The sequence below is a fragment of the Silurus aristotelis genome, assembly GCF_946808225.1.
Source record: "Silurus aristotelis genome assembly, chromosome: 9".
Taxonomy (NCBI): Eukaryota; Metazoa; Chordata; class Actinopteri; order Siluriformes; family Siluridae; genus Silurus; species Silurus aristotelis.
The window spans coordinates 11,076,544-11,102,926 of NC_139582.1; the positions used below are offsets into that span (position 1 = coordinate 11,076,544).

At 36.8% G+C, this 26,383-nt stretch overlaps 2 protein-coding genes, 1 long non-coding RNA gene and 3 pseudogenes across 6 annotated transcripts; 4 read left to right on the forward strand and 2 right to left on the reverse strand.

Annotated features, from left to right (window-relative positions):
• Positions 1 to 20: 20 nt before the first annotated feature.
• On the reverse strand, positions 21 to 7,294 carry LOC310731402. Its single transcript, XR_014535192.1, has 2 exons — positions 6,112 to 7,294; positions 21 to 321 (listed from the first exon to the last, which is right to left on the reverse strand). It is a non-coding gene; the product is annotated as an uncharacterized lncRNA (long non-coding RNA).
• Positions 2,787 to 4,511, forward strand: LOC310731354 (arylamine N-acetyltransferase, pineal gland isozyme NAT-10 pseudogene; annotated as a pseudogene). The gene is made up of 2 exons (XR_014538406.1): positions 2,787 to 2,860; positions 3,290 to 4,511. The product of XR_014538406.1 is annotated as an arylamine N-acetyltransferase, pineal gland isozyme NAT-10 pseudogene (transcript).
• Positions 7,295 to 7,299: 5 nt separating the features above from the next.
• Positions 7,300 to 11,262, forward strand: LOC310731352 (arylamine N-acetyltransferase, pineal gland isozyme NAT-10 pseudogene; annotated as a pseudogene). Its single transcript, XR_014538407.1, has 3 exons — positions 7,300 to 9,253; positions 9,808 to 9,885; positions 10,065 to 11,262. The product of XR_014538407.1 is annotated as an arylamine N-acetyltransferase, pineal gland isozyme NAT-10 pseudogene (transcript).
• Positions 11,263 to 12,090: 828 nt separating this feature from the next.
• On the forward strand, positions 12,091 to 12,966 carry LOC310731358 (arylamine N-acetyltransferase, pineal gland isozyme NAT-3 pseudogene; annotated as a pseudogene). The gene has a single exon. The product of its transcript is annotated as an arylamine N-acetyltransferase, pineal gland isozyme NAT-3 pseudogene (transcript).
• An 829-nt stretch (positions 12,967 to 13,795) lies between these two features.
• On the forward strand, positions 13,796 to 22,398 carry cnep1r1 (CTD nuclear envelope phosphatase 1 regulatory subunit 1). The gene is made up of 6 exons (XM_083550991.1): positions 13,796 to 13,886; positions 17,879 to 17,950; positions 18,349 to 18,422; positions 18,501 to 18,610; positions 21,076 to 21,130; positions 21,215 to 22,398. Exons 1-6 carry the CDS (start codon positions 13,862 to 13,864, stop codon positions 21,254 to 21,256), a joined length of 378 nt encoding a protein of 125 aa, XP_083407117.1. The 5' UTR covers positions 13,796 to 13,861; the 3' UTR covers positions 21,257 to 22,398.
• On the reverse strand, positions 22,095 to 24,577 carry terb2 (telomere repeat binding bouquet formation protein 2). The gene is made up of 7 exons (XM_083550970.1): positions 24,363 to 24,577; positions 24,099 to 24,180; positions 23,453 to 23,592; positions 23,207 to 23,265; positions 23,050 to 23,138; positions 22,877 to 22,962; positions 22,095 to 22,229 (listed from the first exon to the last, which is right to left on the reverse strand). The coding sequence occupies exons 1-7, from the start codon at positions 24,424 to 24,426 to the stop codon at positions 22,120 to 22,122; spliced, it is 630 nt and encodes a 209-aa protein (XP_083407096.1). The 5' UTR covers positions 24,427 to 24,577; the 3' UTR covers positions 22,095 to 22,119.
• Positions 24,578 to 26,383: the final 1,806 nt, after the last annotated feature.

The following is a 26,383-nucleotide window of genomic DNA, read 5'->3' on the forward strand; positions in this document are numbered from 1 at the left end:
ACATTTTTATATTTTATATAACATCTGTTTAGCAATGTGCTTGTCAATGTATATTCAATGAATGATTTTGTTATTTCTGTGTTTATTTGCTTGATTTCTGTTGAGCCACTGAGTAGTCACAAGGACCTAATGCAGGTAGATGGACAGGAAAAATGTTCCATATTCATTTTCGCATTTCTGCCCCAAAGCAACATGTGGTTAAAAAAAACATAAAGAAAGAAAGAAAGAAAGAAAGAAAGAAAGAAAGAAAGAAAGAAAGAAAGAAAGAAAGAAAGAAAGAAAGAAAGAAAACAATTATGTATTATGTATTAATTAAGCCTCCTTAAGCGTTAAGACATTGACAACCCTAACCCTAACCCAAATTTGGCATACCGCTTATTATTAAAAGGTATTATATACAGGCAAGCAGACTATGAGGCTACAATTACAAAATGGCACTCAAAGTTTCACTTTAAGCATTTTCCTACCTTATCAAATAATCACTAAATGTGGACTAAAATTATATTAAAAGAACAAATTCAGTACACACCTCAATAATAAAACGTAGCTATTATATACAGGCATGTGAGCCCAGACCAAATGCAATATACCTACAAATATTGCTTCTCATGCATGTGATGTGTGTACAAATTGTAAGATGGCCTAGTTTTAAATGATTTTCATTAAATATTGAAAGAAAATTACCCGTATTCGGTTGCGCATCTACCTAGTAAGTCTGTATAAGCTCCGCCCACTTCTGGTCTGAAACTGCTGGCCTGGTTAACAGGTTGCACAAGGCAGGAACTTTGAATTGAATACTTTGAATTGTATATCAATCCATCACATGGGCAATTTTGGACTTTACAGAATCAACTGTCTTTATACAGATAACGTCATAATTCCTGATTCAAACACTGGCACTGAAATTGTCACAACAGTGACCACACATAGGAAATAGGAGTAACTCAATCATTGTTTATTGAAACACAAAGCATATATACGAGTCCGGGAGAGTTACGAACCGTAATGCGGGTATAGTTCGTAATGCGTGGATAATATGTAAAGCAGGTATAATCCGTAACGCGGAGATAATCCGTAAAGCGGGTCGGATCCGTAACACAGGGATAGTCCGTAAAGTGGGTAGGATCCGTAAATCGGGTAGGATTCGTAACATGCTAGGATAATCCTGGTGGTGGTGAGTCCTGTAGATCACTGTGGCAATAATGTAGATCCGACAGCGAGTCGGGTCGGAATGGGAGCTTATGAAGGGAAACCAGTAGCGAGTGACAGGTGACGCGAATAAGCCCCGTGAGCAGCTGAGAGAGAGCCGCAGAGGGGATGTGGCAGGTCGATCCTTGACATAAATGCAGCCATGTTACTATAAAAAAAGAAAGGATATAAAAATAGCATTAATATGTACATGTACAGTCTGTATTTCATGTTATGAGAGCAGGATTTTAGGAAAGAGTTTCTGCCCGTGTCTTATCAATAAATAAACTTGTTTTATACTGTAGTTAGTTCATTTTAATTTAATTTTGACTGTAAAAAAACATTAGCTTGAATCTAAAAGTTAACTACAAGAGTTCATTCTTTTTCCACATTGTTATCACGATTGTATTTAAACATTAACTGCAATCCAGTGGTCCAAGGGTTAAGTCTGTCTTGTCTGTTCACATTCATTCTTCCAACTTCAGACCAATTAACCAACCTAACCATCTCCCTAACATAGTAGACAAGTTTCAGTTAAGGTATGGTTTTAATGCTGGATTTGTTATTTGGATGAATTTCACATTCTATTTTACCCAAGTTCAAGTAAGAGTAGTATTTTCACTTTCGCATTCTGATAGAACAGTGCTCTCAAGACTTAAGCAGCTATAACTGTAGCTTTTAACTCTAAAATTAATTCTATTGATATCATCATACTATTCAGCTATTAAGGAGTTTATTTAAATAACTTGTGTATAATAATATTTGGGTTCTGTTCATATATATATATATATATATATATATATATATATATATATATATATATATATATATATATATATATATATATATATATATAATTTGGGTTCTGTTCATATATATATATATATATATATATATATATATATATATATATATATATATATATATATGAACAGAACCCAAATATTATTATACACAAGTTATTTAAATAAACTCCTTGATAGCTGAATAGTATGATGATATCAATAGAATTAATTTTAGAGTGCATATTGATACAATAAAAATCTATGTAAAATAGCTCGTTCCTAATAGAAAATGACATGTATTACGTAGCGCATCTACTTATATAGTCTGTAAAAGCTCCACTCTTAAAGGTCAGTAAGACAGACAGACAGACAGACAGACAGAGAGAGAGAGAGAGAGTGAGAGAGAGAGAAAGAGAGAGAGAGAGAGAGAGAGAGAGAGAGAGAGAGAGAGAGAGAGAGAGAGAGAGAAATACATTATATGAGTGGTAGTGGCCCCAGCACCTAATCCAGTTCTCCTATAACTAATTTTTACAAAATTTGAAAAAAACATTCTAGAGTCAACATCATGTGTGGTACCAGGAGGGATTAAATGTGCAAATGATAGCAAACTTTGGGTATTTAACTAATACTAGCTGGGATGGCACATCCTTATTTAAATTGCAAACAGCCTGAGCCTGAGGAGGTTGTATATAAACCATTAGCTGCAATCCAAAAGTTACTACAAGGGTTAATTCTTTTTCCACATTGTTATCACGACTGTTTTTAAACATTAACTGCAATTCAGTGGTCCAAGGGTTAAGTCTGTCTGGTCACATTCATTCTTCCAACTCCAGGCAGATTTACCAACTCGACCACCTTCTTGACATAGTAGACAAGTTTCAGTGAAGGTATGGTTTAAATGCTGGATTTGTTATTTTAATGAATTTCAAAGTTCAAATCAAAGCAGTATCTTAACTCTAAAATAAATTATACTGACATCATCCAACCATTCAGTTATTAGGCAGTTTATTTAAGGTGTATAATGATGTTTAGGGAAGTTATCGCAGCTTTTTATTTTATATCATTCCAGGCCACGTTTGGTTCCATTTGATTGTTGTTCCGCAGCATCTTGTTTTTAAATTATACATTTTTGCATTAAACGTCTTCAATTTAAGTTATCAATCAAACAGACCCATTTTTCATACTTCTGATTTAAACCAACTATGTCTAACTGAAAAATTTTTTCAGCCAGTAAGTTTTTTTTTTACAGACGAGTAGCAATTCCTCGTGTCAGTACACATTTTGAGGCAGAAAACTGTTGCTGTCATTCTTTCTAGGATCAAAATGGACCTTCAGGAATACTTCAGAAGGATCAGGTTCAGCGGGGTGTACAAGAAACCCGATCTGGCCACACTCCGTACCGTCCATGAGCTGCATGTGATGAACGTTCCATTCGAGAACCTCAGCGTCCACTGTGGAGAATGGAACACCATGGACCTGCAGATCATTTATGAGAAGATTGTGAAAAATCATCGTGGAGGATGGTGCTGTGAAAACAACCTGCTCTTCTCCTGGGTGCTGAGAGAGATGGGCTACAAAAACACCACACTGGGCTCTAAAGTCTTCAATACACTAAAAAATGACTTTGGCCTCTTGGATTCACATCTTATTAACCTGGTGGAGATCGAAGGCAAACCATATATCACTGATGTGAGTTTTGGATTGTAATTCCAAATATGGCAACCGTTAGAAATGATCTCAGGGAAAGATCAACAGCAGCCAGGTGGAGTTTTCCGACTACAGAATGACGGTGAGAAGTGGATCCTGGAATTGACCGGAAGGAAGCAGTTGGTCCAGAATGAAGCCTTCACCAATTCCAGCCTCATCGACCGGCGCTTGACAAAGACAATCTTCTCATTTGTGTTAACACCACGTGGTGTTGACCATTTTCTTAATACAAGTGAGTACCTGCAGACCAGCCCTGAATCTCTGTTTACCCAGAAATCCATTTGTTCCCTCCAGACCCCTACTGGATTTAGAGCTCTGGTTGGTTGGACCTACAGAGAAGTCACATTCAACCCTGAGGAAGATGCAGACATCATCGAGATGAAAGATGTAGCTGACAGTGAGATAGAGACCATACTTAAGGAAAAGTTTAATATAGTGTTAGTTAATAAACTGACACCAATAAACAATAAAACGGAATATAAACTATAGGGCATTAAATCACATTTATCTAAGCCCCTTCCAACCCCAAATGGGCATTATGAATATAATTATAATTATGATTATGATTATGATTCTCCAAACCTTGAATCCTTTTATAATTTGTATGTCAGTAATATGTGTGTACAATCTTAACTAGACCATTTTCAAAATCATTTTAAAAACGTATTAGAATTCACTGAATTGCGTGTTGCATTTTCATATTTACATCTGTTTAGCAATTTGCTTGTAAATTCATATTCAGTGAAGGATTTTGCTATTTTTCTGTTTATGTTTGATTTTTGTTGATCCATGGAGTAAATGTCACAAGGATCTAATGAAGGTTCAGTAAAACCCTGTTGTACGAGCAACTAATAGTACGAGCAAACCAAGATACAAGCGAACTTGCTCTCAAAATTTTACACTATTTCACGAGCAAATTTCTAAGGCACGAGCAAACACACGCTGCCAGTTCCCCGTTTTCGACCGAGGGTAGCATCAGTCGCTTAGTTGATGACGTACCGCTCAGTCACTCTCGTTGTTCAGTGCAGCAAAATACCTTTTTAAGTATTATATTTTTATTTCACTAGAAATCTTAAAAAAAAGTCTCCCAAAAAAAATAGTGATGGTGCTATGAAAACGAAAGTAAATAGAATTACCATTTAAACCAAGAAGTTTACGAGCATGGTGCACGTCTCACACTCGCAATCAACCACTACCACATGAGTAAGTGTAAAATTATGTTTACATTTTCGGTAATACTGCGGTGTGTTTGTTTGTTAAAATAGGCTTCAAATACTTTTTAGGTGCAGTAATAAGCAATCGAATTAGGTCTCGGAACGGATTAAATCACTTTTACATTCATACTTATGGGAAACATTAGTTTGAGTGTACGAGCAAATAGACCTAAAAGCAATTTTCATGAACGAATTATACTCGTCCAACTGGGTTTTACTGTAGATAGACAGGAAAGATTTTCATATTAATTTCTGCATTTTTGCCCCACAGCAACATGTGGTTTAAAAAAAACATAAATAAATCATTTTTATTGGGTACAGATATTCACTTTGCATTAGGAGATTCTCAACACAGAGTCACATGACAAAGATTATGTAATGATTATGAGCTAAGACTGGCCAGCAGTATCACACAGTATTATATACAAGGTACAGGACAGAAGAGAGGAATGTGGTATTGTAAGTTGTCTATAGAGTTCTATGAGATTCACTGTATACCACAATCTGATGAGTCAAGTGAAGAATTGTAGTTAAGGATGGATATAGCACCAGGAATACATTGTTCATTGTTCATGTTCATGTTAGTTTCTCTTAAATTCTGAACATCTATTACGTGTGGGTTTGTAAATTAGTTGCATCACAAATCCAAAGTGGTGTAGTTTAGTGAGGGATTTGCTTTTGATAACAAAAGAGTTGTGCAATGTCTCTGTCAAGCACTAGCATTGTGTAGCATTATTTCAAAGCTGAACATTTCTTTTTTTTTTTTACTTTGCATTGGTTGCTGAAAAGAGTTTGGGGTCCTATTATTGTTTTCCTTGCCGTACTCAATTTGTCCACCAATTTCTTCAATTTCAATAGTACTTAGGAAATGATTTAGATTTTTAAAGATTTCTGCTTTCAATTATTTTGACTTATGGATTATAGCTTTTTAGTTGAGTTATCTAATATGCATAATTTTCTTTTATCAATTATGAGCTATTTTACATAGATTTTTATTTGATCGATATCTAAAATTTGTAACAACAATTGTTTTAAATTAGGTCACTTACATTTGACCTAATGGCGCAGACCAAAAACAAATGTATGCACATGGGCTGTCAAACTCCACAATTAACCTGATGACATATAACAAAGCTATTTACACCCAATCCTTTAACTTACATTTTAAGCATTGTAGTCTCAAAGAAAACAATTATGAAGAAAATGCATTAAGCCACCTTAAGCTTTACGACATTGATACTAAAAGACCAAATTCGGCATATTGCTTATTATTAAAAGGTACTATATACAGGCAAGCAGACTATAAGGCCACAATAACAAAACAGCATTTAAAGTTTTACTTTAAGCATTTTTCTACCTTATAAAATAATCGCTTAATGTGGACTAAAATGATATAAAAAGAACAAATTCAGTACACACCTCAATAATAAAACGTAGCTATTAAATACAGGCATATGAGCCCAGACCAAATGCAATATACTTTAAAATATTGCTTATCATGCATGTTATGTGTGTACAAATTGTAGGATGGCCTAGTTTTAAATGATTTTCATTAAATATTGAAAGAAAATAACTGTATTCGGTTGCGCATCTACCTAGTAAGTCTGTATAAGCTCCGCCCACTTCTGGTCTGAAATTGCTGGCCTGGTTAACAGGTTGCACAGGGCAGGAAAATACTTTGAATTAATATCAATCCATCACATAGGCAATTTTAGACTTTACAGAATCAACTGTCTTTATACAGATAAAGTCATAAATTCTGATTCAAACACTGGCACTGATCAATGCAGCCATGTTACTATAAACAAAGAAAGGATATAAAAATATCATAATAATATACTTGTACAGTCTGTATTTCATGTTATAAGCAGGATTTTAAGAAAGCGTTTCTGCCCTTTTCTCATCAATAAATAAAGTTGTGTTTTACTGTAGGTAGTTAATTTTATCAAATTTTGACTGTATAAAAACCATTAGCTTCAATCTAAAAGTTAACTACAAGAGTTTATTCTACATTTTTATCACAATTGTATTTAAACATTAACTGCAATCCAGTGGTCCAAGGGTTAAGTCTTGTCTGTTCACATTCATTCTTCCAACTTCAGACAGATTGACCAACTCAACCACCTCCCTGACATAGTAGACAAGTTTCAGTGAAGGTATGGTTTTAATGCTGGATTTGTTATTTGAGAAGATTAAGAAAATCTGCCAGACCTTCACTTCCTCCCCAACAATGACTACACAACACAGCCGACAATCCACTACGTCCCTGTCAAGATTCTCAACCCTAACAGTAGATGAAATATTGCAAGTGATCTAATCTTGCAATCTCACCACCTGTCCTCTGGATCCAATCCCTTCAACTATGCTTTAGACCATCACACAAGATCTCCTGCCCTTCATCTCCACAATCATCAATGTGTCATTAACATCTGGCTATGTACCAACTACCTTTAAGCAAAAAGAGTCATTCCCATCTTGAAGAAACCTGCTCTGGATCCATCAGACATCAACAACAACAGACCGGTATCACTTCTCTTCTTTCTTTCTAAATCTCTGGAACGCACTGTTTTTAACCAACTGTCTGTCTATCTCTCACAGAACAACCTCCATGATCCGAACCAGTCTGGGCACATTCCACAGAGATGGCCCTTTTGGCTGTTTCTGAGAAACCGCATGCTGCTAGGTCAGCCAAACTGTCATCTGTACTTATCTTCCTAGACCTTTCTGCAGCATTTGACACAGTCAACCACAAGACACTTTTGTCAACCCTCAAGAGCCTCGGTATCTGCGGAACAGCATGGGAATGGATTGCTTCCTACCTGGAAGGTCGCTTATACCAGGTAGCATGGAGGGGATCCACATCTGCCCCATGCAGACACACCACTGGTGTCCCACAAGGCTCAGAACTTGGTCCCCTCCTTTTCTCCCTCTATACCCACTCTATTGGTGAAGTCATATCCTCACATGGGTTTTCTTATCACGGCTATGCAGATGACACTCAACTAATCTTTTCTTTCCTTCCATCAGATACCACAGCTTCTGCTCGGATATCAGCATGCTTGACAGACATATCTTCATGGATGAGTGCTCACCAACTAAAACTCAACCCCAGCAAAACAGAACTGCTGGTCATCCCAGGTAATTCATCTCCAGGTCAAGATCTCAAAATAACACTTCATGACTCTCTGCTCTCCCCTTCAGCCACTGCTCGTAACCTTGGGGTAACTATGGACAATGAACTGTCCTTTTTCCCACATGTCGCTAATGTTGCTCGTTCTTGTCGATTTCTTCTCTTAACATCCGAAGTATTCTACTATTTCTGTCCATACAGGCTGCCCAGGAGCTTGATCAGTCTCTTCTCATTTCAAGACTTGACAACTGCAACTCTCTGCTGGCAGGTCTTCCCCTGAATGCTATTCGTACACTGCAAATGATCCAAAACGTAGCTGCACGACTTGTGTTCAATCTGCCCAAGTTCTCCCACACCACCCCACTGCTGCGCTCCCTTTACTGGCTTCCAGTAGCTGCACGTATCAGATTCAAAACACTGATGCTTGCCTACAAGGCAAAAAATGGACCAGCACCATCTTACCTCAGAGACCTCATCACATCTTGCACTGCACCACGCTGTCTGAGATCCTCCAGCACTGCTCGACTGGTACCACCTCCTCTCAGAATGAGAGGTAAGTACACTTCAAGGCTCTTCTCTGTTTTGGTGGTGGAATGAACTTCCCCTAGATGTCCGTACAGCAGAGTCCCTGACTATCTTCAAGCGACGACTGAAGACCTACCTCTTTCTGAAACACTTAAATTAGCACTTTCCAAGTTTGCTTTGTAGAATTCAAGAGTTATATTTATATTAAGTTTGTAATCTTGCGTATCAGTGTAGATTTATTAATTACTAGAGACTAAAAGCACTTTTGTACGTCGCTCTGGATAAGGGCGTCTGCTAAATGCCACAAATGTTAATGTAAATGTATTTGGATGAATTTCATTTTCTATTTTACCCAAGTTCAAGTAAAAGCAGTAAAAGCATATTTCTGATCTAACCAGCAGCCAACTGGATTTTTCAAGCTAAATTTTTACAGATAGGTAGCACTTCATCAAGTCTGTACAAAAATTAAGCCAGTGCTTTCTTTTTCATACATTTTAGGATCACAATGGACCTTTAGCAATACTTCAGAAGGATCAGGTTCAGCGGGGTGTATGAGAAAACCATCTGGCCACACTCCATCCCGTCCGTGAGCTGCATGTGATGAGCGTTCCTTTTGAGAACCTCAGCGTCCACTGTGGAGAAAGGAACACCATGGATATATATGGAAAAATTAACTAGTGTTAGACCTCATTTGGGTAATACAGGTGTGTAAGTAAGTGTGTGTGTTTGTGTTTTACAGTAAATATTTACTTTTGTAAAGATATGTTCTACCTAACTGTTCTACTTATTTCAGTATACTTTAACAAATGTCTGCATTCCTTTCATTATTCATTGAACCTCTCCCCCTCGAAATGTGGAAATGCTTGACGCTGAACACTAAAGCATCCATAGCTAACATTAGCTAACACTATGGATTCTTTAATGTTTTCATGCATATTTCTGGTACTGAATGAGTCACCACAGTGACACTGCACTAAATCTAGTTTCTTTTTTATACCCCTGGCATTGTTGTGCATGTTTTTAAGTTTATTCATATTTTTTTTTTAAATGCACTCAAAGTATGAGGCAGAGACTAAACAAACTTGTGCCACTTATTATGTTCCTGAGGGAAATCAGATTAAAAAAGTGCACTGTCCTGTTATAGTGTAGATAATTCACAGTTTTCACAACTGTCATTAAACATTACCTAAAATCAGTAAGTTTAATGGGTAACTGTCTCTTTCTCAAAAACTGTTCTTATTCCTTATTCTGACTTCAGAGGGATCCTTCAACTTTAACGATCTCCCGTGTGGCAAAAAAAAAAATCCCAGTGGTTGTTTGTGAGGGTTTTTTAAAGGTATGTTGGATTTGTTATTTATCTATATTTAGCTTTAGTAAAATGGAGTAAATGTTTGTTTATTTCCAAATCCTGAGAACTGCTAAAGTGTTGTACTTCGGAGCAGTTTAGCCAGGTTTTTCATAGCTGTGTACAGTATAATTGTTTAAAGGCAGCAGTTTGTTTTTTATCATTTGCAGGATCAAAATGAATCTTCAGGAATACTTCAGAAGGATCGGGTTCAGCGGGGTGTACAAGAAACCCGATCTGGCCACACTCCGTACCGTCCACAAGCTGCATGTGATGAGCATTAGCTTTGAAAACCTCAGCATTCACTGTGGAGAACAGAACACCATGGACCTGCAGATCGTTTATGAGAAGATTGTAAAAAATCATCGTGGAGGATGGTGCTGTGAAAACAACCTGCTCTTCTCCTGGGTGCTGAGAGAGATGGGCTACAAATACACCACGCTGGGCTGTAAAGTCTTCAACACACTTAAAAATGACTTCAACCCTTTCAATTCACACCTTATTAACATGGTGGAGATCGAAGGCAAACCGTATATTGCTGATGTGAGTTTTGGAGTGTCATGCCAAATCTGGCATCCACTAGAAATGATCGGTGGTAAAGATCAAGAGCAACCGGCAGGGACTTTCCGCCTGTTAAACAACAGTGAGACTTGGACGCTGGAGAAGACAGGAAGAAAGCCCCTGGTCCAGAATAGAGCCTTTGCAAATTCCGGCCTTGTTGACAAGCGTGTCACAAAGACTATGTACTCTTTTATGTTAATCCCACGTGGTGTTGACCATTTTCTAAATACATGTGAGTACCTGCAGACCAGCCCTGAATCTCTGTTCACCCAGAAATCTATTTGTTCCATCCAGACCACCAATGGATTCAGAGCTCTAATTGGTTGGACCTACAGTGAAGTCACATTTAACCCTGAGGAAGATGCAGACATCATCGAAATGAGAGAAGTTGCTGACAGTGAGATAGAGACCATACTCAAGGAAAAGTTTCATATAGTTTTAGTTAATAAACTGACACCAATAAACAACAAAGCTGCATTTAAAATGTAGGACATGGTGTATATACAATGGGCACATTTTTGTATAGTGTTAATAATCAAGTGGCTCCAGATGTCACATAATCCTCATAGCATTGTCTTTTTAAGGTTTTAATATAAATGGTTGTAGAAACCATTTAAAAATTTTACTCAACTGCTGTGGTGTAATGGTGTGTAATATTGTTCTATGATGTGTAACACAAATTAATACAAAAAGGTCTAAACAAAATTAATATTTTGAGGCCACAACATATATTGTGCCCATAAATTACGTGTTTTGTATGTCTTGAAGAATCATTCGAAAATTCAATAAACTATAATTTTTTAATTATCTATGTTAAGGGTAATGCTTCCAAATTCTACTGTTTTCTCTGTCACACTTATTTTAAAATACAAGAGTTGTCACAAGTTAATAACTTCATGTAGATAAATGAATCTCCAGAAGCTTTTGGACTAAATATATCAATTCATGACTACACCTTAATGAAAATGTATCATGTTAGCAACTGTGTAAACATTCATTCTATTTAATATTACTTCGGATTTCTTTGAAAAAATCTCTGTTGTTTAAATAAATTATAAACTAATCACACTGATGCTTCAAACAAATAAACCTCAAATAATTTTGAAAAGATTATTGTGCATTTGTGCCTTTTTTTCCTACAAAATGACACAATCTAGAGTAGGAATCTCTCTTAGATATTAGACCAATTGCATGTCTGCAAAGAAAATAACCACTTGGTTAATATGTTTTTTGTTTCCAACTTTGGATTGTGAATTGAATTTGTCTACAAAGGATAATACATGACAAAACCCTAGTCAGTGCCATTATCACCAACTAACCATGACTCAGCCTAATTCCTCTTTTTGAAGAAAACAGGAAAAAAGTCACACACTAGTTACATTTCTCGACTATGGACTGTGATTATTATTTGGTCTACATTGCTCTGTTTCTGGTCATCTGACTCATCTGCTTTTTTTACATTATCATTTCAATTTGGATTTGCAATTCCAGGCTATTTGCTCTATAAATTTAAATAAAATCCTACATTTACATCAAAATTTTGCATGGCCCCATAATAAAAACCTGTCTCATGACTTGACAGAGCTTAAAAGTTTTGACGGAGCAGTCTGCGCTTTTATCCTTTGCAGAAACATAATGGACCTTCAGGAATACTTCAGAAGGATTGGGTTCAGCGGAGTGTACGAGAAACCCGATCTGGCCACTCTTCATACCGTCCATGAGCTGCATGTTATGAGCGTTCCCTTTGAGAACCTCAGTATCCACTGTGGAGGATATAAAATACCATGAACTTGCAGATCACTTATGAGAAGATTGTCAGAAACTGTCGTGGAGGATGGTGCTGTGAAAGCAACCTGCTCTTCTCCTGGGTGCTGAGAGAGATGGGATACAAATACACCATGCTGGGCTGTAAGGTCTATAACCTGGTCAAAAATGACCTCAGCCACTCAGATTCACACCTCATTAGCCTTGTGGATATTGAGGGCAAGCATTATATCACTGATGTGAGTTTTGTAGTGGCGGACCAAATCTGGCACCCCTTAGAAATGGTCGCAAATAAAGATCAAGAGCAACCAGCAGGGATTTTTCGCTTATTGAATGATGGTGAGAGATGGACACTGGAGAAGACTGGAAGAAAGCCACTGGTCCGGAATGAAGCCTTTGCTAATTCCAGACTCGCTGACAAGCAACTGACGAAACCAATATACTCCTTTGTCTTAACACCACGGGAAATTGATCATTTTCTTAATATAAGCGAATACTTGCAGAACCAGCCCTGAGTCTATGTTCACACAGAAATCCATTTGTTCCATCCAGACCCCCACTGGATACAGAGCTCTGATTGGGTGGACCTACATTGAAGTGACATTTAACAAGGAGGAAGAGACCGATTTCATAATGCCCAAGAATGTAGTTGACAGTGAGTTAGATTCAATACTTAAGGAAAAGTTTAATATTGTTTTAGTTAACAAACTGACACCAGTAAACAACAAAGTTTCAAATAACCTGTAGGTTATGCTAATGATTTAGAAGTACCACACTGTATTTGTGAATTACAAGCATGTAATATTAAATGTCTGTCAATAAATTTCCTTTCTTGACTTTAATATAAAAAATTGTTCTGTTGAATTTAAGAACATTTTAACTTAGCATCTACTTTCAGTACTTAAATTTGTCTCTGCCACGTTTCACACAAATAAGGCTTTAAAACAATAGAAACTGTATACATTGTGTCGAGCTATTTGTTGTATAGAGCCTTTTTTTCTTTTTCTTTTAAAAAAGGATGTTGTCACAGCATTACAAAAACATATCAATTACATATATACATTTTACACTTAGGTATTTATTCCAATGAGCAAGCCAGATGTGACAGTAACAAGGGAAAAAAAATGAGACAAGGAAGAATACTTGAAAAAAAAACGATTCTCAAGAAGGTGAGAATGGATGATGCAATTATTGAAAACAAATTAAAATAATAGTGATGGATGCATTCCATAATTGTTGCATGTGTTTGTTTGGTGTGTATCTTTTGACTTTGCTAAATAAAGTCCTTTTTCTTTGACACCACAACCCTGGATACTGGACATAGTTTCTTTTGCTTGGTATTTTAACTTTATATTGAATTTGTTACTTTTTATATTAAATTGCCACGACAAACATACAAACAAACAAACAAATACATATTAGAAAAGGTTGCAATCTATATGAAATATTAATTCCATTCAACGCAAACGCAGAAATGTTTTAGCATACGCATGTGTTCATGCGCATAATGGCGCATTAGTGACCGCCTTGAACGCAAGAGCTGCGCTTTAAAATGTTACGCAATCACATCATGTCCAATGAGAGCAGAGCTTTCGCTTGCGCTGTCGCGAGGCCTGGACTGTGACGAACCGGCTGCACAGCGATGAACTCTCTGGAACAAGCGGAAGGTATTAAAGTTCAGCGTTTTTAATTGACACACGCAAATATAAATATGGATAGAACACCTTTTTCTATCTCTTGTCCAGTTTCGACTGTAATGTTTTTTTTACGAATGATAAACGCAGAGGCGTTAACCGCTGTTAGCCCGAGCTAATATCACAGCTAACGACAAGCTAATTTAACTTGATAAAAAAAATACAACAAAAACATTCCAGATGTTGTTGTCATGGAGACCGTGAGACGGTGTAGTGTTAGTGGTGTTGAGGGTTTTTGTGGTGTGTATTTATAGGTCAGGGGTTGATATGTGAAACAGGAGTTTTATTGTTAAAGCATGAAAGTATGGGGTAAAAAAGTGTGAAAGTGTGTGTGGTCGGTCGTGGACCCTAAAAGCAACTGGCCAGAGATTCATTAAATAAGCTGAGAGGTGTCATACTTAGTGTCAGACTGTTCTAGGATAAGAATTAGTAATATACTGTTGTGTGATCAATCAGAGTTACTGAGTTCTGAAGTGTTTTATTCCTTCTACACGACAGCAACCTACTTACAATTATGTTTTTAAAACTGATCGATATCTGTCATGTGTATAGTTACAATCAAAAATGTGGAGCATTAGGTTTTCACTTACGTTATAGCAACTATATACAGTTTGCTTACACTCACTTTTCTTTCTCAAATGTAAATAAGATGAAAAAAAGCACAGTATTTAAAGAAAAGCTTAAACTCCACCACATGGAAGCTTGAGCTCTGACACGCCTTCCAATATTGTGAAATAAACAATAAAGTGATCATCATCTTCTTTCGGCTTCCTTCTATTAGGGGTCGCCACAGCAGATCATCCATCTCCATACCCCCCTGTCCTCTACACCTGCCTCTTTCAACCCAACTACCTGCATGTCTTCCAAGTGATAACAAGAGAAAACATTTATAACAAGTGTGATTTAAGGCATCACTGCTGTTATAGAACACTTTGAAATCCCCTTCTGACTTATCTGAATCCAGAATTCATTCAAGGTATTCATTAATACAAGAATTTAGAATATATAGTAACAAAATGGTCAAAATGTGATTTAAATTGAATAAAATAATAATGTGGGACATTTTTTAGGTATTAGTGCACCATTTTTCATTTTATCCCTTTTCATTCCGGACATTTTCCAGTGCCAATATTTTCAATTTTATATTTTTTTGTAATGGTAACCAAGCTATTAGGGTTGCACAAGCCAGTGCACTCTTAGTGCCGGTCCCATGCCCGGATAAATAGGGAGGGTTGCGTTAGGAAGGGCATCCAGTGTAAAACGTGCCAAATCAAATATGTGCATCAAGAATCAGAATTTCATACCGGATCAGTCGAGGCCCGGGTTACCAACGACCACCACATGTATTGTTAGCCAACAGGGTACCGGTGGAAATTGGGCTACTGTTGGCCGAAAGAGGAGAAGGAGAGGAGGAAGACGTATACAGAGACGGCAGGGAAAGAAGTGGAGGAGAGTGGAGGTTAAAGTTGGTACTTTAAATGTTGGCACTATGACTGGTAGAGGGAGAGAGATAGCTGATATGATGAAGAGGAGAAAGGTAGATATGTTGTGTGTTCAGGAGACCAAGTGAAAAGGGAGTAAGGCCAGGAACATTGGAGGTGGGTTTAAACTGTTCTATCATGGTGTAGATGGAAAGAAAAATGGTGTCAGGGTGATTCTGAAGGAAGAGTACAGTAAGAGTGTAGTGGAGGTGAAGAGTTTCTGATAGGGTGATGGACGTGAAGCTGGAAGTTGAAGGGATGATGATAAATGTCATCAGTGCCTATGCTCCACAAGTAGGGTGTGAGATGGAGGAGAAAGAAAACTTCTGGAGTGAGAGATGAAGTGGTGGAGAGTGTAACTAGGAAAGAAAGATTAGTGATTGGGACAGACTTCAAGGGTGAAGAAGAAGAGTAGAAGATCGAAGACTGAAAAAAGAATAAGAGGGTGGAAACTGAAGGAGGAAGAGTGTAGTGTGAGGTTCAGGGAAGAGGTCAGACAGGGGTTCGGTGGTGGTGAAGAGGTGCTGAATGATTGGGCAACTACTCCAGAAGTAATAAGGGAGACAGCTAGAAAGGTACTTGGTGTGACATCTGGAAATAGAAAGGAAGACAAAGAGACGTGGTGGTGGAATAAGGAAATACAGGAGAGCATAAGGAGAAATAGGTTGGAGAAACAGAACTGGGATTGACAGAGTGATGAGAAAAGTAGTCAGGAGTACAAGGAGATGCGGCAGCAGGTAAAGAGGGATGTGGCGAAAGCCAAGGAAAAGGCATATGAGGAGCTGTATGAGAAGTTGGACACTAAGGAAGGAGAAAAGGATTTGTACCGATTGGCCAGGCAGAGGGATCGAGCTGGGAAGGATGTACTGCAAGTTAGAGCAGTAAAGGATGGAGATGGAAATGTGTTGACTAGTGAGGAGAGTGTGTTGAGAAGATGGAGGGAGTATTTTGAGAAGCTGATGAACGAGGAGAATGAGAAAGAGAGACGGTTGGATGGTGTGGAGATGGTGAAGCAGGAAGTGGATAGGATTAGTAAGGAGGAAGTGAAAGCAGCAATCAAGAGTGGAAAGTCGGTTGGACCAGATGACATACAGGTAGAAGCATGGAGATGTTTAGGAGATTAATAGTTTATAACTAGGTTGTTTAACGAGATTCTGGAAGGTGAGAGGATGCCTGAGGAATAGAGCAGGAGTGTGCTGGTGCCGGTTTTTAAGAATAAGGGAGATGTGCAGACCTGCAGTAACTACAGGGGAATTAAGTTGATCAGTCACAGCATGAAGTTATGGGAAAGAGTAGTGGAAGCCAGGCTGAGGGAAGAAGTGACCATCTGTGAGCAACAGTACACGGTTTCATGCCGAGGAAAAGCACCACAGACACATTATTTCCTTTGAGAATGTTGATGGAGAAGTATAGAGAAGGTCAGAAGGAGTTGCATTGTGTGTTTGTGGATTTAGAGAAAGCGTACGACAGGGTGCCCAGAGAGGAGTTGTGGTATTGTATAAGAAAGTCAGGTTTGTCAGAGAAGTATGTGAGGGTAATGCAGGACATGTATGAGGGCAGTGTGACAGGGGTGAAGTGTGCAGTAGGAATGACCGACTGGTTCAAGGTGGAGGTTGGATTGCATCGAGGATCGGCTCTAAGCCCTTTTCTGTTTGAAGTGGTGATGGACAGGTTGACGGATGAGGTCAGACAGGAGTCTCCTTGGACTATATTGTTTGCGGATGATATTGTGATTTGTGGTAAGAGTAGGGAGCAGGTGGAGACGAGCCTGGAGAGGTGGAGGTATGTGTTAGAGAGAAGGAGAATGAAAGTCAGTAGGAGTAAGACAGAGTACAAGTGTGTGAATGAGAGGGAGGACAGTGGAGTGGTGCAGTTGCAGGGAGAGAAGGTCGAGGAGTTCAGGTACCTGGGGTCAAAAGTGCAAAGTAATGGAGAGTGTGTTAGACAACTGAAGAAAAGCGTGCAGGCAGGGTGGAGTGGGTGGAGAAGAATGGAACGAGTGATTTGTGATAGAAGAGTATCTGAAATAGTGAAAGGAAAAGTTTATAGCACTGTGGTGAGACCTGCGATGTTGTATGGTTTTAGAGACAGTGGCAGAGTAGTATGGAGACAAATGATCCACTGTGACGAGCCCTAATTGGAGAAGCCGAAAGAAGAAGAAGAAGATTTTTTTGGGTTAAATAGAAAAAAACAGCCAAATATTTAAACTTGCTCCAAAGCTATGTGGGTGCACAAATTGTATAATTGTACATTTGTTTGTGTAATGGAGGTATAATAGTTAATTTGTATAATAATGAATATTTGCTTAATAATATTTGGATAATGCCCCTATTATGCCTTTTGGGTTGTAATAAGGATGAAAACTCCTGTAGAAACTGAAAGATTTGAATAAATAATGAATAAAATAGTATTATCAGGTTATTATCAGGTTTATGTTTGTTCAGGTGTATATTTTGATCCCTAATTTTATATTTCTCCTTTTAGATCTGAAGGCTTTTGAGAGGAGATTAACAGAGTATGTATCCTGTCTGCAGCCAGCTACAGGCCGGTGGCGAAGTAAGTCATACGATATTGTTTTTTTTGTTTTTACAGAATCAGTGTGAACTTTTTTTTCTCAATTTTGTTATAATGTGGAAGAGGAAAGTTTGTTTACTGGTTAGGGATCCACAAAGTTATTGAAAAAGTCTTTGTCAGGTAATTTTTAATTTTGCTTGTCCTCCTCATTGTGCATGGAGCGAACCAGAATTGTGCCCTTTTTTACTCAACTCCAGTTGCTTGGAAAAGATTAATTGGTCTAACCGTGAATTTGTTTGGATATTTCAGTCATACTGCTGTCACATCTTTTAACCCCATCTTTGTGAATCGTGTCAATCATTTTGAAGCCAACAGTATTAACAATTTGCTTTTAGACACAGGAATAACTTTATCTCACACACCGCTGTTTTATTTCCCAGTGATTCTGATTGTGGTGTCAGTTTGCACAGCGACTGGAGCTTGGAACTGGTTAATAGATCCAGACACACAAAAGGTGAGAACACTGTTAAAGGTAACGTTAATCAATTGTCTCATCCTTGCAAAGCTAAAGTAATTTCTCCCTCTTCCATAGGTTTCATTCTTTTCATCTTTATGGAATCATCCATTTTTCACCATAAGCTGCATCACTCTCATCGGCTTGTTCTTTGCTGGAATACACAAACGTGTCGTCGCACCATCGATGTATCCTTTTTCTATCAAAGTTGCTTTCCAATATTCAAAGCAGAATTTGGTCCCAGGAATGGGAAGTATTTTTACAATAACGCACAAAACTGGTCTGAGCTGACAGGAAGTCTATACCAGGAGTCACCACACTAACTCAAATAAGCAGCTTGTAGTACAGTTTGTGTTCTTGGCTGACCGGAGTGAAACCCAATGGCTGACATGAGTGAAACCCATTGTGGCCTTTTGTTGTTGTAGCATATCCACCTCAGTTATCAAGATTTGTTACATACCGTAGCATTGAGGTGTAAGTTTCAGGGAAGGAATTAGTAAGGTCAAGTGGAGCATTATTGGAACAGTTTTGGGGCTCAGCCTTAGAGGCAAAAGTTTGTGCTACATGTGCTTCAGATTATCACACACCAACATAAATGTAAGCATTATAATTTATTAATAAATTTATATAAAACTTTCTTAGGCCTGAAAACCTTTGCTGTAATATAAAGGCCCCGGTACTGAACATCTTTATTCAAAACTGGAATAATCCAAAGGTCTTCCTAAAGTCATAAAATAATCTAGAAGGCTACTTGTTTGATATACGCAATTGAATTTTCATTATCTCTTATTCAATCCTCCAAATATTGAAAATGAGTAATTCATGACTTTTCTTACTGTTATTTATTTAATGGCGAACATGGTATTGGAATACTGTTATATTGGAGTAATAATTTATAATCCTGAAATATGGTGTACAGGGGAGGTGGCATCTTAATGGTTAAGCCATTGTGCTTTGGATCCAAAGGTGATGAGTTCAAATTCCAGCCACACCAAGCTGCCCCTAAGTTAAGGCCCTTATCCCCATAGTCAAGTCAAGTTTATTTCTATAGCGCTTTTCACAACAGACATTGTTATAAAGCAGCTTTACAGAATTTATCAGTTAATGTGTGTATTTATCCCTGATGAGCAGCCTGTGGCAAGGAAAAACTCCCTTAGATGTTATAAGGAAGAAACCTTGAGAGGAACTAGACTCAAACAGGGAACCCATCCTCATTTGGGTGACATCAAGAGTGTTATTATAATTCTTTAAACAATACAGAACACTGGAGAGTGAGAACTAACATGAGCACCATAGCTGCTTAGCTGTATAAGTCACTTTGAATTAGGGATGCGGTACTAGGACCGATACTGGAAAAATACCGGTATATAGAATATTTAAAACGGTACTATATAATTTTTATGAATTCTGTATTTCATACTATGCTGTTCCAAAATTCACCTGTAGGCTGCAGTGCTTCCCAAATTGCCGCAAAACCGTTAAAAGGCTGAGAAGATATGCACATGCAATAATTGTGTTGCGGTTGCATTATATTTTTGTTGCCTCCAAAGTCAAAATGTAAACAAAATGTAAAATGTTCCTGGTAGGTTTATATTTATTTATTACAGTCAACCCCTAATAATTTGCAGTTAGGAACTCGCAGCTCGGAAAATTTGCAGATTCTCGTTTGGAACCTAGCTAACAACAAGTTGCAGATTTTTTTTAAATTCACGTGACTCCACAGCGGAACTGAATGTTAAGGAACGTTAGGAATAACATTTGAAACTACGTATTTGGTAATATACTGTACACTATTACGCTTATAAAGTGACATAATGTCTAGATGAATTCACTAAGGTACTATTGCTGTGGGAGTGTGTCCAAAATTCACAGATTTCGGGTTATGTTCTTTAAGTTTATTTATTTATTTTATTTAATTTTTTTTCCTCAAACATCAAAATGTAACCCATGAAGGTTTTGGTTACAGTTTGGGAAAAAGGTGTGAGGATATATATATATATATATATATATATATATATATATATATATATATATATATATATATATATATATATATATATATATATATATATATACATACACACACACACACACACACACACATGTATATATTTATTATTATTATTATTTTTTTTTTTTTTTGTAAAACTTTTAATTTACTTATCTTTTAAGGCTGGTTATTTGTCACTTATGATTTAGTGTCAATCCCGAGGTATTACCTTCTCGTATTGTACCAAAGCCAAAATAATGGTATCAGGCTGTCCCTACTCTGAACACGGGCAACTGCCAAATGCTGTGTATATAAACAGATGATGTTCTTTTAGGTGACACCATGTATCAGGATTATAACTTCTTCCCCTTTGTTCCTTTAATATGTTAATGTCAACCCTGGTTTTCTTATTAGAAATCTAAATGTACATCTGGATTTCTGTAAAGATGCTTTGTTATTTTATACCCTATTCAAATAGGGCTTTACAAATATAATAGGAAGTAGATTTACATGGCTGTTATATCAACAGCTTACTGAACCCGCTAGTCCACCACAGCTGTGAAAGAAAAACCCGGCAGCCTGGCCTCCGGACAATCTTTTAAACAAGTATTTCAGTCTAATGAGTTATTTCTTACAGCAGTTCCTTCCTTGACCCACACGCAGTATTGCTGCACGCTGCCGGACAGTGCTAGCAGAATACAACATGTCATGTGATGATGTGAGTGGAGCAATCTGGTGTTTTATCCTTTACAATTTTAAGAACTCTTGAATTTGAATGTGTATTTTCTGCTTATTTTTTTAGACGGGGAAACTTATCCTAAAGCCACGGCCTCACATCCAGTAGCTGATCTGAAGTTGAATTTTTTTTTTTTCCCCACTTGTTTTTTTTTCCCCCCTCTATCCAGTTTTGTTTGAAGAATATGACTGCTACTGTTTTAAAGTCCTACCTTATACACACACACGTTTTACTTTACACCATACATTAAGTGTCTGTATTTCTAACACTTCTTTTATTGTGTACCCTGTGGGAAGTGTTTGCTATTTTAAGCAAATGGATTAAAACAATGATTATTAAATACATAGATCTCTTAAATAGAGAACTTTATATCTGAAAGAGACTCATGATCAGCAGGTTTTGTATAACTACATCTCAACAGATAAGAGTCTTTTAAATTGTAGATATGATTCTCTGAATTTGATTTTATGCATGTATACATTATTTAAACCAGACGTGCTGCTTTGTTTACTATATTTGTAGATTTTGAAAGAATTTTTCCGATATCAATAATAAAACGGCTCCCTTTTTGTGATCATGTTGTACACAATGAGTCACAATGAGTTTTTTTAAAGGAGATTAAATGTTTCGTGTATATATAATAAACCTCAGAGAATTTCATATAAAAATACGAATGATACCTCAGTTCATATTTTTGGAACGAGAGAAAAAGTGCATTGTGACAATTTCTCATGATATTGATTGTCATATTGGCCAGTCTTACCTTTATATCTGGTGATACTGAAATATCACAGTTGCAATGGTTACAAATTTGCTTTATTCAGTCATGTATTGTGTAGATTGGATAATGGAATCAAAAATTAAGAACACATATTCACACAGTTTTTCTCTTCTTATTTTTGTGAATAAAGTTTTTAGTTTGTCAAGCTTGTAAAATAAGTTACAAAGTCCTTCCACTGTCTCTCTTTTTACTAATAAGGTTTTCTGCTATGAGATTGAGAGACTGAATAACCGAAGTGGGAGGGAAGGAAGTCACACAGCTCTCCTGAGAACTTCTTTAGCTGGTCAATATGGACATAACCTATAGAGAAAACACACTTCAGAACAGATCCTAAATTCTGGTGTCATTATTTAAATAAGTAATTGTCCTGCTGTTGATTACTTTCCAATAACAGCACATCTTATCCTGTTCAATTATTCACTTGCATGATCTTTATGAAATAATGAAAATACACAATCATAAATAAAAACAGGCCTGAGGGAAAAACATTCTTTGCACATGTGAATAATTAGTTTCCAGATAACGATTCTTTGATAGTTCCTAAACAGAAATTAATCATGTTTTAATACATAGTCTACCTATGAGCATCTTGTAGTTTGCTTTAATAGCCCTAAATACTGATGATAAGTAAAAATAAGTAAGGAGACATGAAAATTATAGAGGCATAATATATTATTTTTATTGCCTATAGACAATTCCAGCGAGGCTGCTGCTATATAGTCAGTTAGACTTTGGACCGGAACGAAATTCAGGCCTATATCTAGTTGGTAGTTAAAACCTTAATTTACGACTCCTGATGTAGAAAAATGGGTCCTTAATTATTAGTAAAGAAAAAAAAATAATATTCTAGTAAAAAACTAAATATACAGGGTATTTACTTGCAGTATATCAAGAAGCACATTTTGGGATTCCTTCAACCCATTGACAGAAAAGTGTTAATTAATTACCAGAAAGCATGTTGTTCACTGGATAGAGCTGTGCCTTACAACATACTGATTCTCCTGATAAAGAGGTGTTCATGCAGTTCTCCTGCCTGAGAAACACATTAACATCTAATTCAGTATACAGTATACTAGTGTTGGCCTTTACTGTCTGATCTTATCTTATCAGCCTTTCATACCTTTTCTTTCCGTTCTCTGACTCACTTCTTTTTGCATCAGGCTGAATATTGACAATCTGCTCAGAGTTTCTGTTCCCACATGCCGTCTTCTATAAATGAGATCTTTATTACCAATACTGATTAACAGAAATTATGCCATAAAAACCAATATACTCACAGACACTCCAAGCATCTCCTCCTTCTCCCATATGAACCTTCCAAGTCGGGCTTTCACCTCTAAACACAATCAGGCACAGTAATTTTAGTAACTATGATTTACAATTTTCAAGTTGTAGGGACTCTGAATTCTTCTTCTTTTTATTCACCTCATTTAAATCATGAGATACCAGATTTGCATTAACTTTGTTTTAATACAGCAAAGAATTGACTTAACTAGGATTTGGTGGTCAGTAACATAACTCACCTCGCTGTACAGAAACTGGAGGCAGTAGGTAATGACCAAGCGACACAGATTTGGTGCTCCACCGGAGCCTACAAGTGGAGAGGTAGGCACTGTGAAATACTGTCGCTCTGTCCATCGCATACTCCTCACTAACATGGATCCTAAAATGAAATGTGCAGACTGTAGGACTTCCTACTATGTACTAGCCCTACATGGGTACAAACAGTTTCTGATTTATTAGGTACATTCAGCTAATATAGATATTTTCTGCCGTTTTCACTTGTTCAACAGGGTTTCCTCAGTGTTCTATAGTTTCCTCCCAATGTAAAAAAACAAACAAACAAAAAAACCCACAGCCATTAATGTGTGCATGGTGCTGTGGTGGATTTAAATAAAATGAATGAATGAATGAATATTAGAGGTATATGTGAGCTTTTAAAGTGTGAACGTCATCAGGCTGCAGTTATTACTGATAAATCTATATACTAAGTTGCCTTTATGGAAAGCAAGTTACCCAACTATGAAGTTCATACTGAGGTAAAAACAAAATGGCGTTGGCTAATTAAAAAAACAAAAACAAAATAAAGTTCAAACATAAGTGTGTGTGTGTGTGTGTGTGTGTGTGTGTGTGTGTGTGTGTGTGTGTGTACGTGTACAGGTGAAGCACCTGTGTGTGTCGGGACACGAGGCGTCTTCACTGATGAGGTAATCAGCCTTTTCCCAGTCACAAATGGCGCCACCCTGAGACACTGAAAAACATCGATATTTAAAAAAATAAAAAAAAATACACGTTTTAAAGTAATTTATATGGAAATATAACTACTTTTATATAACAAATGGTGTTTTTTTTTTAAATACAAATGAACATGCTATCTGGCTAGAAAATACGAATATTATGTTTTTATGCTAACAGGCTAATCGCTACACTTACCCCAAAAGTTGACAATATCCCTCTTTACACTGTCGGAAAACCAAGCTGATTTATTTCTAAACATATTTCTTAACTAAAAATTGTTATCTAACAGCTGATCTATCTAAGAGTTGTTAAATAAATCACCGTTAACGAACTATTACAAATGCTAGATACATTTATACTGGTTGAGTATGCATCTATATATACTGTATACAGTCAGCTATAAGGGAAGCTGTTATAACAAATAGCCAATGACCATGATCAAAGTTAAAAACGGATGATTAATATTAAATATTAATAATAATTGTAACAATAATAATAATTATAAATAATACACTTGTGCTTATAAGAAATCATTCATGTGCTTAAAAAATTAAATCCATTCATAGGAATCATATCTAATAGAATGGTGTATCCATACAAATCAGCTGAAACACAACTGCTAGTTCTCTTTGTAGTTTCTTATGTGAGTGTTTACACATACAGTATGAGTTTTTATTTGCATACAGTGAATTACATTAATACATGACGTCCACTTTAATAGGAACACCTGCACACCTGCACACATGGACATAGCACATGTGGCAGCAGCAAAATCCATAAAAAAAACATTCAGATACATGTCAAAATCTTCAGTTCATGTTCACATCAGAAACATCAGAATGGAGAAAAAGTAGGGCCGTCTGCTGTTGTAATCTATCCAACTCAATGTTTGGTGTGTTGTGTATTTTGAGATGCGTTTCTGCTCTCCATGGTTATATGAGTCACTATATTTTCACTGTATCCTTCCTGAAGGCACAAAAGGATTTTTTTTATTTATTTTTTTTTTTAATTGTGAGCTGTTATTATTATTATAATTATTAGTGTAGTAGTAGTAGTATTTAGATTTTTATAAAGATTTGATAAATGTTTGTGTGGGAAACTACCAGGAGATCAGTAGTTACTGAAATACTCATACTTAACTTTAACTTTTTCCCCATTCTGATGTGTGATGTGAATTTTTGAACTCTTGACCTGCAATTTCATGGTTTTATGGATTTTACTGCTGCCACATGATTGGCTGAGTTTTTAACTGAATTGGTAAAGGTGATTGCAACTCATGTAGGGAACAGGTAAGTGTTAACAGGCAAGGACAATAATCTAATAAAAATCAGATCTCACACACTTGTGTGCCTTGAGTCAGAATGCTTAGCTAGGATAAGGATAATTTACAACTAATCATTCGTTGTTTAATAGGACATTACTCTCAAAAACTGAAGCTATAGTTATAAGTGATAGTGGAGCAAAATTACAGTGGTGGCTTTGTTGTAGTGTGCACTTGAAGCCTTTAGAGGGCGCTCTAACATAGGGCAGAATTGCAAAAAAAAAGTACAGAGACTACTGTTACCTGAGCATGGGTAATTCATAAACATATAAAATGCATATACATGTATTTCAAAAGAAATAAAACATACCCATTCTTCCAGCAATTCATTATTACTTTTTTGTCATTCCTATATGAAAGGTGCTATATACAGTACAGACCAAAAGTTTGGACACACCTTCTCATTCAAAGAGTTTTCTTTATTTTCATGACTATGAAAATTGTAGATTCACACTGAAGGCATCAAAACTATGAATTAACACATGTGGAATTATATATGAAATTATATACATAACAAAAAAGTGTGAAACAACTGAAAAATGTCATATTCTAGGTTCTTCAAAGTAGCCACCTTTTGCTTTGATTACTGCTTTGCACACTCTTGGCATTCTCTTGATGAGCTTCAAGAGGTAGTCACCTGAAATGGTCTTCCAACAGTCTTGAAGGAGTTCCCCGAGAGATGCTTGGCACTTGTTGGCCCTTTTGCCTTCACTCTGCGGTCCAGCTCACCCCTAAACCATCTCGATTGGGTTCAGGTCCGGTGACTGTGGAGGCCAGGTCATCTGGTGCAGCACCCCATCACTCTCCTTCTTGGTCAAATAGCCCTTGATGCCTTCAGTGTGACTCTACAATTTTCATAGATATTAAAATAAAGAAAACTCTTTGAATGAGAAGG